Source organism: Planococcus citri, chromosome 5 (assembly GCF_950023065.1).
Source record: "Planococcus citri chromosome 5, ihPlaCitr1.1, whole genome shotgun sequence".
Taxonomy (NCBI): domain Eukaryota; kingdom Metazoa; phylum Arthropoda; class Insecta; order Hemiptera; family Pseudococcidae; genus Planococcus; species Planococcus citri.
Window position 1 is genome coordinate 61,291,753 of NC_088681.1, and position 21,084 is coordinate 61,312,836.

Genomic DNA, 21,084 nt, shown 5'->3' on the forward strand with positions numbered 1-21,084 from the left:
GGTACCTAACTCTTGAAAATGTCGAATGGAATTACAAAATTGACTTCTTGTAAAAAGAAAAAAAAACATAATTTACTGGGTAACTACCTACATGGATTATAATTGATTATCAAAAACTTCGGCCCTCGCTTCGTTCAGGCCTGTTGATTTTTCTTTTTCAAAATCTAACTTTCTGAAAATCTATATTGAAACTCAGGAAAATGTGCATGTGAATCCAAAAATAAACTCCTAAGATCAAAAAAAAATGTTGTTCTACTTCTCAATACACGAAATTTCGTAGCTTTTGCCCTCGCTTTGTTTGGGCATTTTTTGCTTTTCTATTTCAGACTTGAAATTTCTAAAAAAATCATTCAAATTCTGAAATTTTAAAGCCAAAATAATCAACCTGCTCTTATAAAAAAACATTGTCCTTTCACATACATATTAAAATGAGGATTTTCAAGAGCTTTTGCCCTCGCTATGCTCGGGCAAATTTTTTCCCCTCTTCCTAGCATCATATGATGGACCTTTCTCACAAAACCAAACCCCATCCCCCTCCAGATATGGGCTGGTATCCTAAAACCATTGCTTAAAGTTAGGCAATGGCTAAGCAATGCAGGACGCTAGCTTATTGGCTAAGCAACCAACAATCCGGTGCTTAGTTGTTGCTTAAGCGATCATTTTCGTTTTAGGATACTAGCCATGTTCTGGCTACGCCACTGCGAAAACTTTTTCCCTCGCTTCACTCAATCACTCATTTTTGAGATTATTGAAAATGTTTACTGGTAAGTAGGTAGGTAGGTACGTTTGGAAAAAAAAGAACTTGCCCATTTTAGCCACCCCTTGACCACGATTCTATTCAATGTTCGCGAGCCACGCTTCCGTTTCTCTTTCACCCACGTGGATTACACTCTCACAACGAACATCGCATCCCCTTCCAACCACCCTTATTCACTTGTACGACAAACACCCTAAACCAGTTGTTACTGTTATCTTACACACAGCAGCTTACCTTTTAACCTTTGTATTTTTTGTACATAGTGTACGTAGTTCAGTTCCAAGCGTATTCTCATATCACTTGAAATTTCAATGATCAATATACATGTAGTGATTCTTTCATGTTTATTTGTTGCATCATCTTTTCTCATTTACCAAGTATTTCATTCGGTGAGTGACAATAGTGATACAACTACGATGGGTTTTAATTCAAAATTAGTGTCTGTAATTAATCGTATAAAACAAGGATATTTTTCAAAAAAGATTACCGAATTTCAAGTTCCTAAGAGGGTGTCATCATCAGGTGAGCAACTTGTGTTTTTGATCATCCAAGTACCTAAGTACATATGCATACCTATGAAAAATAATTGTACTAGTTGACTAAATGTATGATATTTTTTTTTATCAGAAAAAGAATCCATCTTCATTAACAAAAATTTACGTATACCTTGCGATGAAAATGAATGCGAACCATCAGTTTCTTATCATACTCCTTGTCAATGTGGTAAGGTTAAAAAATAAGTATTTCAGCCACAATGTGAAAGTGAATACCTAATAGTCTGGCATATGACAATAGGAGTAATTGAACCCCCCCCCCCCCGCCGATCAACCGGGACAACTGTTTTTTAAAGGGGACATCCTAAGGAACATTTTAAAGCAAACTTGTCCAAAAAAAAGTTGGCCTTACTTACAAAATGGTGGTCATTTTAATTGATAGGTCAGCCGAAATCGCAGATTTTGCGTTTCAACATAGAACTTGCACAAAATTTTTCAAACATTACAAAAATAGATCGCAAGATTATGCAAAAATTTATCACTTGTCAAAATTTCAACTGCTAAAGTGCGTTTTTCGATTTTTGGTGAATTTTCAAAAATCCAGTTTAGGCCAAAAATGAGAGAAAAAATCAAAATTTGACCAAATTGACCAAGAAAGCTGAAATTTGAGATATATCCTATTTTCGACACGCCAAATCAATTGGAAACTGTTTCAAACCGTTTTGAGCAGTTCTGGAGCTTCCAGCAGATTTTTGAAACTGGAAATTTACCCAAAATTTTATCAAATGGAATTGGAAAGCCGAAATTTATTCTGCAAACTAATTTCAATACGCTACAAAGTTGACTGCAGGTGAATTTCAAGTTGTTTTGGAGTCTCCAGCGACTTTTTAAAAATTCCTGAAGCCTCCAGCAGATTTTTGAAACTTTGAATTTTCACAAAGTTCCATCAAATGGAGATGGAAAGCCGAAATTTACTCTACACTTCAATTTTAACACCCTCTGAAGACGACTTCAGGTGGGTTCAAGTCATTTTAGAGCTTCCAGCGACTTTTTGAAAGGTTGTATGGCGTTTTTTTGGAAAATTGAAATTTCCTAAAAACCATTTGAAACCACCATGTAGTCTGCGAAGTAAATTTCAACTTGCCAACTCCATTTGATAAATTAATGTTGCGGGAATTTCGAGTTTCAAAAATCTACTGGAGGCTCCAGTAGTTTTCAAAAAAGTCGCTGGAGGCTCTAAAATGACTTGAACCCACCTGAAGTCGTCTTCAGAGGGTGTTAAAATTTGATTGTAGAGTAAATTTCAGCTCTCCATCTCTATTAATTTTGATAAAATGTTGTGAAAATTCAAAGTTTCAAAAATCAGCTGGAGTCTTCAGGAATTTTCAAAAAGTCGCTGGAGGCTCCAAAACGACTTGAAATTCACCAGCAGTACTTCGCAGCGTATTGAAATTAGTTTTTAGAATAAATTTCAGCTTTACAACTCCAATTTTATGGGAATTTCAAGTTGTTCTGGAGCCTCCAGCGACTTTTTGAAAATTACTGGAGCCTCCAGTAGATTTTTTAAACTTGAAATTTCCTCAAAATTTCATAAAATGGAGATGGAAATCCGAAATTTACTCTGCATCCCAATTGTAACACCCTCTGAAGACGACGTCAGGTGGGTTCAAGTCCTTTTTGGAGCCTCCAGCTACTTTTGGGAAATCAATTTTCCTAATAACGCCATGAAACCTTTCTAAAAGTCACTGGAGGCGCTCCAAAATGACTTGAACCTACCTAGTCATCTTCAGAGGGTGTTAAAATTGGAGTGAAGAGTAAATTTCAGCTTTCCATCTTGATCCATTTGATGAAATTTAGTGAAAATTCAAAGTTTCAAAAATCCGCTGGAGGCTCCAGGAATTTTCAAAAAGTCGCTGGAGGCTCCAAAACAACTTGAAATTCACCTGCAGTCGACTTTGTAGCGTATTGAAATTAGTTTGCAGAGTAAATTTCGGCTTTTCAATTCCATTTGATAAAATTTTGGGGAAATTTCCAGTTTCAAAAATCTGCTGGAGGCTCCAGAACTGCTCAAAACGGTTTGAAACTGTTTCCAATTGATTTGGCATGTTGAAAATAGGATATATCTCAAATTTCAGCCTTCTTGGTCAATTTGGTAAAATTTTGTTTTTTTCCCTCATTTTTGGCCTAAATTGAATTTTTGAAAATTTGCCAAAAATCAAAAAACGCACTTTAGCACTTGAAATTTTGACAGGTGATAAATTTTTGCATGATATTTCGATCTACCTTTGTAAGTGTTGAAAAATTTCGTGCAAGTCCTATGTTGGAACGCAAAATCTGTGATTTTGGCTGACCTGTCAATCAAAATGACCGCCATTTTGTAAGTAAGGCCAACTTTTTTTTGGACAGGTTTGCTTTAAAATGTTCCTTATGATGTCCCCTTTAAGAAGAAAGTTGTCCAGGAGGATTAGTGGGGGGGGGTGCAATTACTCCTATTGTCATTATGCCAGACTATAATCCACATTCTGTACTTCATACGAGTAGCTACTTTTATTGAAAAAAATGTCTTTTTAGTTAACAAAATGATGAATGCAATGGCTGATAAATTCAAAGATCCGAGAAAGTTTCCCCAAAATGAGCAAAGTATCAGTAAATCTTTTCATGAGGTGAGTAAAAAATCAAATCACATCTTCTGCTGATTTTCATTATAAATTGAAAATTACAAAATGATAACATGATAATGAGGAAATATTGAAACAAAATTTCAGTACGCCAAGCAGACTCTTCTTATCGAAGATGTTTCTCCAACCGACGAGAATATTGAAATTATTAGAAATGCATCCCTGTACGCGGATACCCTAAAGTAAGTATATTTATAGGTAGCCTACAAAAAATATTCAAAGATCAAGATGCCAATGATATTTAAATTTTATATCCGCTTTTTATTCTGCTTCGCAGTTTACAAGAGTTCAGTTTGAACCATTTGCTCGAAATACATAGATTAGTTATGATAAAAAATGACCAACTTGCTGGTAAAATAAGAGACCAAGATGTAGTTATTCGACTGCCAGATGAAGGTTCAGTGATGAGATTCAGGAAAACACCTCCACCACACGAACTAGACAAACATCTGAAGGACTACTTTCAATGGTTCAGGTCAGAAATTAATAGCCAAACAAACGCGCTGGTTTTTGCTGCTATGGCTAAATATTATTTCGTCACTATCCATCCATTTGGGGATGGAAATGGCAGAACATCGAGGGTCATCTTGAATACTATTTTACGTAAATTTATGCCTTGTTGGGTTACCATACCAGTAGCTGAAGTTGAAAAGTAAGTATAGGGGAGAGATTTTTTTAAAGAAATGAATATGCCAATAAGTGTTTCATTTATATTTTTCAATTTTCAGATATTATGCGGTTCTTGGCATCGTGCAGGACAGCAAGAACGTAAATCCATATTTGGCGTACATCACCGAGTGTATAAGAAGATCGTTGGATGATTACACTCAGGATGCAACTGGTAGAAATTTTCCATTCGCCATGATGTTCTCAACCACTATCGCCAGATAGGCGTAAATCGATTGAAAGCACCGAATGCCAACGAATCGGATCCGATTTTGAACATTTTCCACTCTGCCTTCCCACCACTCCTCCGGTAGCTTCACTCTCAGTTAAAAAAAAAAATACTTACCTAGATTTTTATCTGCAAAATTTTTCCACATCTGCGTCAAAATTCTTCTAAATGATCCCATTTTCAAAAAAATAAATTCCTTGGTTCCCGAAACAATATTGGTCCCTTCTATGAAGCCCCCCCCCCCTCCATCGAAAAAAAAAAACTAAGAAATTGGAATTCATCGCAGTCGGTAAAATTAAGTTTGTTTTCAGAAAGAAAAAAAAACATCTCGTTTTCTTTCCCCAAAAAAATGTTGATCTCCTTCCATGAACCTTGAAAACCTTTTTTCATCTTGAAACCAGTAAACAGGAACAAAAAACGAGCCTTCTGAAGTAAAATTTTGATCCCATGAAAGCCCAGGAAGAGGCGATGGTGGAGAGAAGAGGTGTAAAAGGCCCAACATTTTTAAAGAAAAATTTTCCCTAAATCAGTCACTTTTTTGGGGGAAAAAATTATAAAATAATTTGGAGAAAATTCAGGTATGAGAAACGTGCAGCTCAGAAGAAGGGATTTTTAGCACAGGCGAATCGGGAATTCGAGATAATGGGGGAAAATTTCATTTTTTTTTCAGTTAAAAACTCAAAATTTTAAACTGTTCTCTCCAATATTAATCCTTCTGAATAACATTGAAAAATTTCAAAAAACATCAATTCCTTTGTTATTCTTCATTTTCAAAAACAATAAGATGCTTGGCTGGGGTATTAGTTATTGTTGATTCTTCGAGCTGGAATAATCAGGATATATCATTATTCATTTTACAGCCAAAATAATCCAATGTGGGTAATGGGAGAGGTAAAATTCCACAGAAAGGCCCTCCTAAGGTCCCTATACCTACTTATCGATAACTCAACAATTAAATAGCAATTTGTTTTTTATTAGTTTCAAATCAAGACGCAGGTATTTTCTTAAATAGATATCAATTATTTATGGTGTTTATTTTTTATCAATCATCCATTGTTACCGTTGATTGAGTAATTTGTTTTGGATGCGGTAATTTAAGATTGAAATAAATGTCCAACTGTTGCATTTAATGTTTATTTGGTTCTCGAATAAAGATCTCGAATTGATCTTGAATATTTTAATAGCATTCTACGAGTATTACATAATATTCTGTTCATTACTCTGCGGTTCTTGTGGTTTCTCATCATATTTCAAAGTTTAAAAAAAAAATCCTCAGACTTGCAGTCCATTCCATAGGCCTATACCTCTTTGTCTATACAATACCCGGTAGCATACGAATTGATAATATAAATACAGATAATAATACGGTACAATATTTTTATAGTCCGGTTTACGATCTTTATAATTTGTAGGTATGAGTGCACAAATTAATGCTATACTCATTTGTAGGTACAAAGAAGATTAACTTTTTATTGCGGTTAATCGTCTGTATAGTGTGGTCTAATCGTCTAGTCTGTTAGACGAATATTCGTGAAATTCATTATCACTCTGATAATTGAAGATCGTGTATATAGTGTAGGTAATTGCCTTCTTTCGTTCCGCATTGAAACGAGAAAGAGAAAAAAAAATGTGTAATGAGTAATCCGGTAAATACAACAAGACGTACTCGTACATCAATAAAACCATTCGAGAAGTAATGAAAATCCCCAGAAATTAATTTACTTGTAGATATACCTGTTTGATGGGCAGTTTGTATTTTTTTTTCTGTTCATTAATCATTCATCGAGCGATGGTTTACGATGTTATTCTACGAAATCGTGAAAAGCGAGGCGAATTTTGATTTTAATTTACAAAGTAGAGTACGAATATGAGATATGTTTTCACGGTTCAAGGTGAGAGGAAAAAAAACTAGTACTTTTTCTTTTAGCGAATTATAATAGCTCCGAGGCATGATATGGCAAAATGATAAAACACTCTCGTAATTGTACAGTGTACCTGCACGTAGGAATCGATTTCATTACCTACTCTATGTCTATAGGTCTAAAAATAGGGGCTGGGCAACTTCAGGGGCCCTGGAGCCCCATGTCTCACCCAAAAATACAATTTATTTTCACTCTCTCTAAGCATGAATTTTCGAAAGCTTTTGCCCTCGCTTCGTTCGAGCCTGTTTGCTTTTCTTTTCTTTCAAAATTGAAATTTTTGATTGCCTAATATTCAAATTCTAAAATTAGAAAGACAAAAAAATAGACTCGTCATTTAAAAAAAAAAACAAACCTTATTTTTTATCTCTCAGAATACGAATTTTTGAAAGCTCTTGCCCTCGCTTCGTTTGGGCTCCTGTGTTTTTTTTTCAAATTGAACTTTTAAAAAAACATATCATTTAAATTTTAAGAAATGTTCAAGCTAAAAAACGCACTTGAAATTCGAAAAAATTCAAAACATGAACGAATTTTTATTTTTTTGTTGTTAGTGTAATTTTTATCAACTTTTTCACGAAATACGTCAGAAAGAGGTCAAAATGAGACAACTGAATAAATTTAAACTTTTTTTGATGCTTGGAATTGAAAATTGAATTTTTTCGAATTTGGATTTTTTTGTGAGTTCATTTCATCGAGTGAAAGGGGTTTTTCAACTTTTTCAACAAATACGTAAAAATAGAGATCAAATGGCTCAACTTCACCTATCAGAACTTTTTTTCATGTTTTAAATCAAAAAATCGCATTTTTTCGCCAACTTTCAATTTTTTTAAATCAACTTTGCAACATGGTACCATCTCAATTTTTTAATATGATGTTTAGCATGAAAGGTTGTCCATAATAATATTTTTTCAGAATATTTGAGAGTCGGAACGATATGAAAACTATGTTTCGAAACTTTTTGAGCTAATTTTTTGTACGAAAAAAAGTGGCAACACTGATTTTTATGATATCACCAAAAAGCCTTTCAAAACTCCTAACTATGGGAAAATGTTCCATTTTGGTAGGTATCGCGGTTATTGAGTGATCCACTGCTGAATGGATATTTTAGGTTCACTGAAAACTTTGACACCCCCTGGCTGCCTTTAAAAATGGGCTAGAGGGCTGCGATTTGCGCCATTGGTCATCCCTTGGGAAGGTCTTTCCACAGGAAAAATTTCAAAAAAACCGCTGACCCCCCCCCCTGCCACTTCTTGGTTCAATTGACGTGGAATGGCCCAATAACAATTTTTTAATGAACCTAACTTAATGTGAGTATTTATATCAAAATTGGCAATGTCATTATTTCATCTTTCATTCGTATTATTTTTCTCAAAAACTGGTCATTTTATTCGGCAAAATTGGTAGGTCCTTCTCCTCCCCCTCCCCAAAAAAACCTCCAGTTTTTTTCTTGTCAGGTTGCAGGTTAGGTCATTCCATGTCAACTCAACCAAAAAAAGGCGATTTTGAAAGTCATGTCTTTCGATTTCGCTCAAACAGCCCCCTCAGGAGGCGGGTGGGGGGGCTTCCATTGTTTTCACATTGTCTCGAGGTACTCGACTTTAGCAGCGCATTCCTCCAAAACTATGATATTTTGATCAAAACTGATTTCACAGTTCGAAAAGGCATTGCATTTAAAACTTTTTAAGTATTTTGAAATTTTCAAAAGTTGAAATTTGAACTTTCAATTTGAAAGTTCAAATTTCAAAATGGCGCTGCAAGTGGGAGCTACCATTTAAAATTTTGAAAAAATTTCCGTAGATGTACCTTTTGATGCTTTTTTGAAATATTTAAGTTTCGAGATGGGATCTCTCAATCGTAGGGGTGAACCCCCACCCCCCCCAATTTTGGGCGAAACTTTCGAAAGAAAATCTGGGGCAAGTGATACATCGAATTGTATGTTTTTGGTGACGCTGAATACGAATGTGACGTCAGATTTTTTATAGGACCCCATCCACGGCCCCTAGCACCTCCCCAAAGGGGGTAAAAGTTCAAAAAAGTGTTTTGTTTGTGTGACACATGAAATAGTATGTTTTTGGTGACGCTGAACACGAATATGACGTCAGATGTTTTATTGGACCTCATTCACGGCCCCAACAATTTTTTTGGACTTTTACCTATTACGGGAGGTTCTGTGGGGCATGGATGAAGTCGATTCGAAACCTAAGGCAATATTCGTGTTCAGCGATATCGAAAACATACTAATTTCATGTGTCACACGAATGTAACCATTTTTTGGAGGGGTTACCCCCTCTGGGGAGGTGCTGGGGGCCGTGGATGGGTCCAATCAAAAATCTAACGTCATATTCGTGTTCAGCGTCTCCAAAAACATACTATTCCATGTGTCACAAAAACAAAACACTTTTTTGAACTTCTACCCCCCTTGGGGAAGTGCTTGGGGCCGTGGATGGGGTCCTATCAAAAATCTGATGTCATATTCGTGTTCAGCGTCACCAAAAACATAGAATTCAATGTATCACATGCCCCAGATTTTCTTTCGAAAGTTTCGCCCAAAATTGGGGGTGGGGTTCACCCCCACCATTGAAAGATCCCATTTCGAAACTTAAATATTTCAAAAAAGCATCAAAAGGTACATCTATGGAAATTTTTTCAAAATTTTAAATGGTAGCTCCCACTTGCAGCGCCATTTTGAAATTTGAACTTTCAATTTGAAAGTTCAACTTTCAATTTGAAAGTTCAACTTTCAATTTGAAAGTTCAACTTTCAATTTTTGAAAATTTCAAAACGCTTGAAAAGTTCTAAATGCAATGCCCTTTCGAACTGTGAAATTAGTTTTGATCAAAGTATCATAGTTTTGGAGGAATGGGCTGCTGAAGTTGAGTACCTCGAGACAATGTGAAAATAATGGAAGCCTCCCCACCCGCCCACTGAGGGGGTTGGGACCAAACTAATTGCGGGGTTCTTACTTACTGGGTGGGTATATAATATTGTAAAAAAAATTTGAGCGAAATCGAAAGACATGACTCAAAAACGTTGGTTGAGTTGACATAGAATGACCCGGTTGGCTTATTTTTATGAAATTAAGTTTTAAAAAAAGAATTATACAACTCGCATTCAAGTATCTGAACCTGAGAAAAAACAACTGGAGAAAAATTCTGGGGTGGTGGGGGGGGGTAAAGTTTTAAATGCCCTCATTCGGTGCATCCACCTTCCACCAGGGCCCTCCAAACTGCAGCATAAAAAAATATACTTCATCGTTCTTCAACAATTTTTTTTAATAGGTACCCGAATCTGATCTAAAGTATTTAGATTAATTTCATATTTTTGACCCTCCTCTACCCTCTCAATAAATTGCTGAGGAATTCACGAGATTCTAACGCATTAAACAGAATTTTAAAATGTCCAAATCTGAAAAAAAACATACCAGGGATCACACGAAATTCAGGATTTACAAAATAATGTTTGAAAATCACCCAATTTACAAGTTTGAATTTCTCAATTTCAAGTTCTAAAATTTTCGACAATTTTTTTTTTATTGAGAGAACTGTTGCAAAACGATCAATTTTGATATTTTACGATTATACCTAATTTATTATTATGAAAAAGCTCCACATGTTGGAATTATAAAAAAAGCAAATTTCGATCCCTCCTTCGTCTCTCTCACCCTCTCCTTTCATTCCTAGAAAGAAATTGATGAATGTGAGATGATTTTTTTTTTTTGAAACTAAAAATATTGATAACATGTCATGTAAATCCAACTCGACAACCTCCCCCCCTCCCCAATTGTCGTTGTCGAAACGACGTTCAAAAATACCCCAACCATTGAAATTTCAAGCAAAATAAAATTCAGCATAATTATTTTCATTACAGGAAAATATAAAAGTCTGCTGGAGGCTCTAAAAGGATTAAGAAGCACCCCATCAATCGATTTGAAAGGCAAAAATAAGATTTGAACCAAATTAGCCTTGTATCTCAATTTGGCCGAATTTCAAGTTTCAATAAAAAATTAGGCCATTTTGAATTTTTTCAAATTTATCAAAAATTAAGAAATGAAATTCAGTGATTGAAATTTGTCCTGGTGGTGCATTTTTGTGTGCTGAAGTACATATTTTCGACTCTGTTTTGTTTGATCTGAAAATTACTCGCTGTTTGGGATTTCAACCAATTTTTTAAAAATGCGCGCAAACGTATTTTTACCCTCCCCCCTCCTCCTCCTCCTCCTCCTCAAGAAAAGTAAAAATCGTGAAACCAAAATTCACGATTAAAGAGTTGGATCAAATAATGACCGGAGGGTGAAGATTTCTGCATTCCATTCTGATCTCCGAATTTTTCTCATTATTAGGATGAAGATCAAGAAAGAAAATTTGATCCTAAAATTTGAGGCCTTCTTTCCCCTCCCACCCAACAGACCTATTTCACAACATCTAAACGTCCCACTTTGTTGCAAAATTATGCTGAAAAATTTCGTTTTAGCACAAATATTGCTACTCAAATATGTATTGTAATTGTAAGTTTTGCCACTTTCGGACATTCAGACGTAGGCACCTTGCATCTTTAGAATAGGCAACATCTTTATAACCAATGCCAATATAGCAAAATAAATATCGAGTTATAGAAAACTGGTTATTCGAGCGATAAAATACAACTTCTAATGGGCGCATTTAATTATTCGGACCTGTCTAAAGTTTCATATCGACCATCGACTGATTTTCGGCCATTCTAAAATTAGGTAGGTACACATTTTTTTTTATTGTTTGACCAATAGAACAGACATCATCCTATTAATAGAAATCAGAATTTTGCAAACAGGTATATATGCCAAATGCCAACTGTATCATAATAAATTGGAAATCTTCGCTTTCGGCACTATTATTGTATGTATTGACCTGTTACGATACTTGTTTGGCCTTTCATCTCCCACATCGTGTTTTTTTTCATCGTAGGTAATGTAAATAATTATTTCATTACCACTAAAGACGTCATGATCCATTTCTGGCGACCAATGACACTGAACGATCTTCGATGCATTGGTATAAATAGTACGATCGGATAATACCCTAAATGCATATTACAATTAGCTATCTAACGAAGTGATTCTCTCATCTTATAAATCAGTTCTTTTTTCTATATTTGTGTAAACAAATCTTATCAAGAAACTCATCATGTCGAAATTCATCTCGGTAAGTGTTTCATTCATTTCATTAATTCTTCAACTCAAACTTTTAAAATTATCTGAAATTTTCAAAATTAATTATTAAAAGTTGACTTTTTTTTCACTTTTTCTTCAATTAAGTCAAATGTATTTCTTTCTGAAGATATTTTTTAAAAAGAAAAATGACATGCTATTTGTAGTTCTACTTAATTTTATTACTCAAACTACATATAATCTGACTAACGAATTTTTATTTTGAAATTTCGCTACTTTATGCTTCCATTCCTCAAACCTTTTGGATTTTACAACAAATTTTGACTTATTTTTTTATTTTTCCCTAAATCTAGAAAAAAGTAACGTCTGAAGTTCCTCAAAGTTGAAAAAATAAAAAAATCTTCTTGATTAAAAACATGTATCTTTTGTTGAAAATTCTGAACTTTTACTTTGAAATTCTTCTAAAAATTTACGTTTGAAAAAGACCTGCTTTTCTCATCTTCTAAGCAATATTCATATTTTCCCCCAGCAAAGTGCCTCCAAAGTTGTTGAAAAATAAAAAAAAATTAAAAATTTTCAATCCATGCGTCATAATTTCTTCAATTAACCACATTTTCAAAAAGAAATCCCTCCTCTAAAAATTCAGAAACGTCTGTACTTCACGAAGAAAAAACAACAAAAAAAGGTGATGAGATAACATTTTCAAAATCTTCACGTCTCTCAGCCTTCTCAAACATTCTTGACCCCCTCCCCAGTTTAACACCTCTATACCTCCAAAGTCCACTGTTCTTAAAAAATAATTTGATAGATGAACGTATTTCAAACATTTTCGTGTGTACATAAAAAAATAAATTTTTCAAAAACGTAATTAAGTACCTATATTATGAATTTTTAATCGTTCATTTCGAGAAAAGGATTACTTGAAAATAACGTTGCTCAGGAACCAAGAGAGGAGGTTTCTTGGACAAAAAAATCCTAAGTAACTTTAATTTTAATTTTTTCATTGTAGTGATATTATTTTCATTTTTTTAACCTTTGGATTTCTCAATTTGAGGTTGAAATTTTCAAAAAATATTTCAATATAAATACCTGAAAGTCAATATTTTTAAGAAATGGAAGCAAAAAAATTCTCAAGGAAATTTCTCAAGTTTGAGTACAGAAATTTTTCAATAAAGTTGAACATTTCAAGTTCTATTTGAAATAATCGTACTCATTTTAAAAACAAAACAACCTGTACAGAAACAATTATTATTCGTGTTTTATTGACGAGGAATCTTAAATGCTCTGCAATTTTTCCTCTATCTACTTTCCAAAAATCAATTTTTAGCAGGGATGGAAGAGCCGGGAGCGAGCCAGAGCCAGAGTCTGAAAGAGCCGGATTTTTTGAGGAGCTAGAGCCAGAGCCAAGAGCCAAATAAATGAAAGTGCAGAAAAACATCAAGAGCTCTCTTGCAAAAGAGCTCCTTATTTTACTCAAGAGAGCCATCATCATAAGGAGTCTTTAACCTGGAAAGAGCTAGAGCCGAGTGGGAGCCCACAAAATTTTTCAGGCTCTTTGGCTCCCTAAAAGTAGAAAAAAAAGTAAAAAAATGCGCAAAATTTCATCAAAAATTCAACTTTTAACTCACATTTGTGAAGAAAATGAAGAATTTCTACGTTTGTTTTCTCATTGAGAAATAAAATGAAAATAAATGCAGTATATTTTCATTTTTTTCATCATTTTTCACGAATTTTATATTCTAATTTAAAGAGCCAAGAGTCAGAGCTGGAGCTGGAGTGGGAGCCGAGAAATTGGAAGAGGGAGCTGAGAGTCAAAGAGCGGAGCCAGAAGGAATTGAGGAGCGAGCAAGGAGCCAAAGAGCACATGTAAAGAAAAAGAGCCAAGAGCCAAGAGCGAGCCAGAGCCAAAACTTGTGGGGAGCTGAGCCAGAGCCAAGAGCTGGAGCCCTGAATTCAGGGCTCTTCCATCCCTGATTTTTAGCGATAAAAAAGAACTAAAAAATTTCAATTTTTTCATCAATTTACCTAAAAGTGTGGAACTTCCAACTCTTTGCTCAATATTTCAAACCCGTAGAAAAAAATGGATCAAATTTTTCCGGCAGAAAATTCAACTCAGCAATTTTCTTCATTTTTTCGTGTTACCCTTAAGTTTACCCCCCCCCCTTCACCCTCAAACAAATAATTTTTGAACTAGCCTGAGCTTTATTCAGCCTTATGATCAAATTTTCCCCTTTTTAATCACCAATTTCGAAAAAATAACTCCCTCACTTTCCCTCCTCCTGTCAAAAAGATAATTCCAAGCCTGAATTAAGTACCTACTTATTTCTCTCTAAATATGAATCAGTCATTTTCTACTGATTCGCAGTCAAATTTCACTGATTCAAGAAGGCAGAATTTAGCTACTGTTGAATCAGTGAAACAATACTGCGTGAATCAGTTACTCGTATTTAACTAATTCAATCAGTATATTCATTAATACACTGTTTGAATCAGTTAAAAAAAATTACTGTTTCAAAATAGTGAAAATTTGACTGTAAGAACAGTAAAATGAAGTATTTTTAAAGTACTGATTTGGAACAGTGAATTGATTAGGAAATGGAAAGCACTTGACTTGCATAAAATTTAAAGTATAATACGTAAAATCACGATTGATATGATGACGGGTTTGCTCATATTTTTTTCCTGCCTACATTAAATATCTCGCAACAAATTTCTCACTTCCCCACCCCCGCACACACCTCCCTGAAAAGAGTTCACTCATTCCTCTCACGCTATACCAACACACATCCCTAACAGACTATCTTTATTTTTCAAAACAAAAATAAATACAAAGGAAACAACACATGTACAAGAAGAGTTTGAATACAAAAACGCGAAATTTTCAAATTAAAGGTGTTACAAAACTTACACCATACACGAACACTAGTTTCAAACGCACCACCGAACTACGTATTAAGTATCTTCTATTTCTCTAAGTACGATCCCAGAACCACAAAAATCGAATGTTGTAGGAAAATTTGACCATAGTGTAACACATTTTAAAACGAATAAATAGGCCTAACATCTTGTGTAGTGTATATGTTAGGTACCAAGTCCGAAATTGTACAATTCGGGGTTGGTACAGCCAATTTTGTACCATCTCCGAAGTGTCCGGACCAAGCGTGAATATTACTTTTTCATCGGACTTGGTTTGTACAATGCCCGGAGAGTCCGGACAAAGTGTTCGACTTGGTACAATTTGTGTTGTGCAAAGTTCGAAATATAGTTTTATAATGAATGAATTCGAATTTTACATCCCTTTATTCCATAAATATTGAACTAAATTAAAGGAAATTTAAAGATGACTCTTAAATACCTACACACCACCAGCAGAATTTTCAGGTGCTGAAATTCATTTGTTGATTTTTGGGGAAATTTTTACAGATTCAAATATTGCTATGCTCACTTCACAAAAAAAAAATAAAAAGATCAAATTGAGGTACTTACTAACTAAAATTCTGAAATTTGGTTTTTACTCTCTATTTTCAACTTCTCTAGTCGTGAAATTCTCGTGCCTTACTCATTTGAAAACTACGCACTAATACTTAGATTCCAAATTCATTTTTTTATGAATTTTTCAAAGTCAAAATTTTAACAAATTGTCGTGAAAGGCTGAAATTTGGTTTGTACCTACCATATTATCAATTTTCTGAGTTAATAGCAGATTTCTCCAGTAATTTTTTAAAAAATTGAAAAAATTTTGGATTTGAACTAATACTAATACAAAATGGTTTTGAAAAAATTTATCGAAAAGGTCATAAAGATCAATGGCTAATCCAGGTTTATGCTAAATTTTAATTTTGCTCTAAATACTTATATACATAAAAAAAAATCGCAAAAATCGAGATGAAAACGCTTCAAAATTTACTGCCTCCGAAAATTTGCAGCCCTAGGCAGCTGCCTAAGTTGCCTGTGCATAAATACCGCCCAAAAAAATCAAAACCACCACCAAACGACTCGAGAAGTTGAAAATAGAGAGTCAAAACCAAATTTCAGCATTTTAATTAAGTAGTAAGTACCTCAATTTGATCTTTTTATTTTTTTTTTTGAGAAGTGAGCATAGCAATATTTGAATCTTTAAAAATTTCCCCAAAAATCAACAAATGAATTTCAGCACCTGAAAATTCTGCTGGTGGTGTGTATTTTAGAGTCATCTTTAAATTTCCTTTAATTTAGTTCAATATTTATGGAATAAAGGGATGTAAAATTCGAATTCATTCATTATAAAACTATATTTCGGACTTTGCACAACACAAATTGTACCAAGTCGAACACTTTGTCCGGACCCTCCGGGCATTGTACAAACCAAGTCCGATGAAAAAGTAATATTCACGCTTGGTCCGGACACTTCGGAGATGGTACAAAATTGGCTGTACCAACCCCGAATTGTACAATTTCGGACTTGGTACCTAACATATATATATACGATTAGATAACTTGCACTTGTAAACGGATATTTCGTTAGACAAAAGTGAACGAGAGAAAATCGCGATCAACTCGGAAAAAGAACAGTGTACTTGTAATTTAATGAACATACATTTATAACATATTCAAGTAGAAAATAATTACGCATAAATTTCAATCGATTATTACAGAACTCCGCGCGATTTAAACACTTCACTTCACAACGTCTTTTCATCACTTAGCATCATGCAGCCATTTGCAAAAACAAAATTACTGATTGTATTGATGGTTCAGACAGAAATCTACTGATTGAAAACGTCATACCATAGCATTCCTACTGTTTTTCTCAGTCATCTTTATTAAATCATTTTTCAATCAGTAACTTCAACAATGACTGATTTCCCAGTCAAAAAAATTGACTGAACATTGGTCAAATTTTTAGGAAATCACTGTTTTTTCAGTTATTCTGTGATTACTAAATGAAACAGTCACAAAAATGACTGATTCAAATTTAGAGAGTTCATTTTCTCTATTTTTCATTTTTCACAGATCGTATTCTGCATGCTAGTCGTCGCCACCATCGCTCTTCAAGTATTCGGTGTGCCCGAACCCCAGCACCATCATGGCGGTGGCAATAACCACTATAACGGAGGTAACCACAATAACCATAACCAAGGTGGACATTATAACCATAGACCACCGCATTATGGACAACATGGACAACAGGGACACCACGGTTAATAATAATTTGAACGTGTTGCCAAAAATCAAACCCTCGCCTCGTTACCTGACTTTTTTTCCTATATTCGAACTGATTACCTATTCTTTTATCAGCAGCAGCAAATTAAATTCATACTACAAACTTTAATTTATTATTACCTATTTTTTTTTTATATAGGTAATGCAAATGTAATAATTTATTCTGTTAATAAATTTGTGGATCAACGAAATACAATTTTTTTACTGTAACCTCCAAGTACCTACATGATTCATAAAATACGAGTATGTTAATGAGAAAGCAGTATGACTGTTTGAAGGCGCATATCATATGGTATAGCTGTAAAAAAAACTTTGTTATGCTCACTCGTTCGCCTTCTGTGAACACTCAAAGGTATTTAACGAGTATTTTTTTGAAAAGTCATTAGGTACTTTTGCACAAAATTTTCAAGAACCTCAACTCGACTTTTTTCTCTCCTCCTCTCCAAAAAATTGCCTTGCAGAAACAATAATTTCAAATCTAAAGAAAATTTGTAACCTACTTGAGGAATAGGTAGGTAGCTTTTTTTTTAATGTACGATTTTTAAATTTTTTTCAATAGTGTTTCGTACATCTTCAAGTTTTATCATTTTTTTCGCTACTTTTCCTTGAAATGTTGACTGAATTCACTGCTTTTTCACTATAACTTTCACTATCTATTGGTAAGTTAACTAGATGACAATTTTCTGGTCGAGAATGGTCTTGAAAAAAAAACACGAAAATCGAGTGAAGATGTTAAATTTTTCAATTTTTAGCTGGAAATACTGGTTTGGAGATGATTTTTGGAAAGAAATGGAGAGAATTTTAAAACAGATGAACAATTTTGATTTTTTTTATGAAATATGGAATTGTGAATGAAAAATTTTTAAAGATAATTTAAAGATTTTTTCAAAATCGTTTCAGGGTTTACCTCAGCAGTCAGCACAAATTAATTCTGGAAGCCATAGCTCCTTCGAATTTCGATATAGGCAACATATTTGCTACCAACAGCAAGCAAAAGAATAACAGGAAACTGGTTATTTAAAACGATCAACGGATCAAAATATTATTAAAAAATCTATCATCTTCCGTATAGGTAGATGAATAGGTACATTAAATATGTACTTTCATATCGATTGTTTTTAAAAAACGGAAATTTTCATTCATTCTAAAATAACATAAGTATTAATCCATTCGACCTTTCACTTCCCACATCGTCTTTTTATTTTTCAACGTAAATAATTATTTCATTACCATCGAAGACGACATGATCCATCTATGATGGCCGATGACACTGAGGGATCCTTATTGCATTCGTATAAATAGCACCATCGAGTAATACCTCAAATGCATAGGTACTTTACTCGACTGTTTTATGAAGTGATTTTTATCTTCACATTCGGTTATTTTTTCTTTTGTGTAAAACAAGTAGAATCAATCAGTCAATCAGTCAATCAACTCATCATGTCGAAACTCATCTCGGTAAGTTTTTTATTCATTTTAGTAATAATTACATAATTCTAACTCGAAGTTTTGAAATTAATTTGTACATTGTCAGGAGTTTTCTCGACTTGACGAAAAATTTTCAAACAAAAAAATCCTGGGTATAATAAATTGGACTTTTTTAAAACGTGTTTTACGACTTTTTTCGAAGAGAAGTTACAAGTACTTGACGATTAGTCGACCAAAAATTTGAATTTCTGGCACCTTCTCGATTTGCAAACACCCTCTTTGAACACCCTGTAACAAGGGAACGACAGTTGAAGTTACTCATTTTTGTTCAACATTCTCATGTTTCAAAAACCCAAGTTAGACCACATTCAACTGATGGAAATTCTTTTGTTAGGCTGATTTTTGTACGTAGAAATTTTTGTGTCGTTTTTTTTAAAAATTAATTTTCGAAAATGAAATTTTTTCAATATAATTTTTTATATTAGGTATAATCGATTTATGCAAGTTAAACTATCAGTTTTGTTTCCAATTAATTGTGGTAGCAAAAAAATAAGGGGACCCGGAAAAAATGGTTCAAGCCTTACTAGTGACAAATTCAATAATCTACCATTTTTTTTCATTTTTTTTCATTTATTTTTTTGTAAGATTCATTTTTCATTTTTTTTTTAAATTTGATTTTTTTTCAATTCTTGTGTGCATTAGAAAAAAATAATTTTTGGGGAAAACTCTGAATCGAACGATAAATATCTAAAGCTCAACTTCTGAATTTTTCAAAATTACGAGTATTATTTTTCAACTAGGTACTATGTAGGTACATATTTCCACGTTGTAAAAAACGAATCGATAATTATTATTTTTGACAAGACATGTGATTTTACCACCACTTCGTTATTTTTGATTTTTTTCAGATTATATTCTGCACTCTATTCATCGCCACCATTGCCCTGCAAGTATTCGGTGTTCCTGAACCTCACGATAACCACTACCATCCGTACGTAGGTCACTCCATAAGTGCTTATCGTGGAGGATTTTACCGTCGTCGATTTCCATATTATTACGGACGCCACAGACATCATCATCATGACCACTATTAAGTAATATGTTGACCAAAAATCGGAAATGTCTTTTCGGCTCCTGGCTTTTTTCCTGCATTTGAACTGATTTACTTACCTACCTAACTGATCATTCAGTGTTATTCTGTAAAAACTATACAGGCCTTAGTTTATAACTTTTTTTTGTTTTTTGTAAAATTATTATTGTGTTAATAAAACTTGTTGATCGATATACCTATTCGAATAAGTACGATTATTTACTGCATCTGTATAGGGTCACGGGTGGTTAGTTGTCAATAATTGTTAGTTGTCAAATTGCGTTTTTAAAAGGATACATGAACGCTATCCACACAAAACCTTCATAATAACTTCATGCTATACCTACTAATGTTCCAACATGCAAAATTGACAATATAGCTTTTTATTTGGGGATACAGTTTTGAAAAAAGTGATTTTACAGGTGCGAAGTTACACATGTTAAATTGGAACTTTTCGTTTTTAAACATCAAAAATTTGTCAAAAGTAAATAAATTATACATCAATTTAAAGGAAATTTTATCACGGATTCAGTAATCACATGTTCAATTACAAAAAATTTTGAAATGAATAAAATTTTTTGGTACAAAGATGAAAAACGAGAAGTTGTTAGTTGTCAAAAAAGGGAATATTGTTAGTTGTCAATGAGACAGTTTACCAAAATATGCATCAAAGTGGAAAAATATTTTCAGAAAATTATCTATTGCATTATTGAATCATTTTTTTTCTGCCTTTCATTTGTATAAAACGAATAAAAAGTTGAATTGATCGATTTACCTATGCAAAAAAAAATTCAAAGAATGACCAGTCAATTTTTAAGTTGTTTATGGATATTTTTTCAAGTTCTTTGGTTTATCTATAAGTTTAGTCCTTCTCACGTGTTTTCTTTCTGAAAATTTTTGAAAATTGAATTGTAAGTTTTTTTTATCAATAATGAATGCGTGTTTGACAACTTACAACAGGGGTGGTTGTTAGTTGTCACAAAAAAGTATCTCACTAAATCCACCATTAACTATTCATCACATGAACCAAAATTCAATTTTAAAAAAAGAAAACACGCGCAAAGAATCAAGCTTTCAAATGAGCCCAAAACGGTGAAGAAATATTCATAAATGGCTTCAGAAACTTCAAAAAACTTTTTTTTTTGACAACTAACCACCCGTGACCCTACAAGGTTCATGAAAAAGCAGAGGGATTAAGATTTAAGTATTTGAAGGAATGAAAAAGAATCTTCTTTCTCGAAGTAAAATCTTGAGAAGATAAATGAGTCTGTCTGAATGAACCAATTTGATGATCTGCGGTCTAAGTTTTTCGTTTCCATTATTTTCATGGTTTTGGTGTTCAACTGGAAAAATTAGAGCGAAGTACGGATTTTCTAAAGTTTGATTATTTGTAAGGAAAGATTCAACATTATAGGTACCTCGAAAATAGTTGCAATCTGACTCCGAGAAGTTTTCAAGTACCTAATACCTAAGTAAAT

At 33.6% G+C, this 21,084-nt stretch overlaps 2 protein-coding genes across 2 annotated transcripts in view; both read left to right on the forward strand.

Moving 5' to 3' along the window:
- LOC135848931 (uncharacterized) overlaps positions 1-19,806 on the forward strand; it is a 73,056-nt gene extending 53,250 nt beyond the window's left edge. The window contains exons 4-5 of the transcript XR_010559457.1: positions 16,879-18,546; positions 19,425-19,806. The gene's annotated coding sequence lies outside the window, so the exon portion shown is untranslated. The remainder of the gene's footprint in view (positions 1-16,878; positions 18,547-19,424) is intronic.
- Positions 909-5,960, forward strand: LOC135847882 (protein adenylyltransferase Fic-like). Its single transcript, XM_065367615.1, has 6 exons — positions 909-1,279; positions 1,385-1,480; positions 3,823-3,914; positions 4,017-4,111; positions 4,207-4,581; positions 4,658-5,960. The coding sequence occupies exons 1-6, from the start codon at positions 1,069-1,071 to the stop codon at positions 4,818-4,820; spliced, it is 1,032 nt and encodes a 343-aa protein (XP_065223687.1). The 5' UTR covers positions 909-1,068; the 3' UTR covers positions 4,821-5,960.
- Positions 19,807-21,084: the final 1,278 nt, after the last annotated feature.

Coding starts and splice junctions, on each gene's coding strand:
- LOC135847882 (XM_065367615.1), top strand. CDS start 1,069: ATGATCAATATACATGTAGTGATTCTTTCATGTTTATTTGTTGCATCA. Junction 4,112..4,206: donor CTGTACGCGGATACCCTAAA/GTAAGTATATTT, acceptor TCTGCTTCGCAG/TTTACAAGAGTTCAGTTTGA. Junction 4,582..4,657: donor CCAGTAGCTGAAGTTGAAAA/GTAAGTATAGGG, acceptor TTCAATTTTCAG/ATATTATGCGGTTCTTGGCA.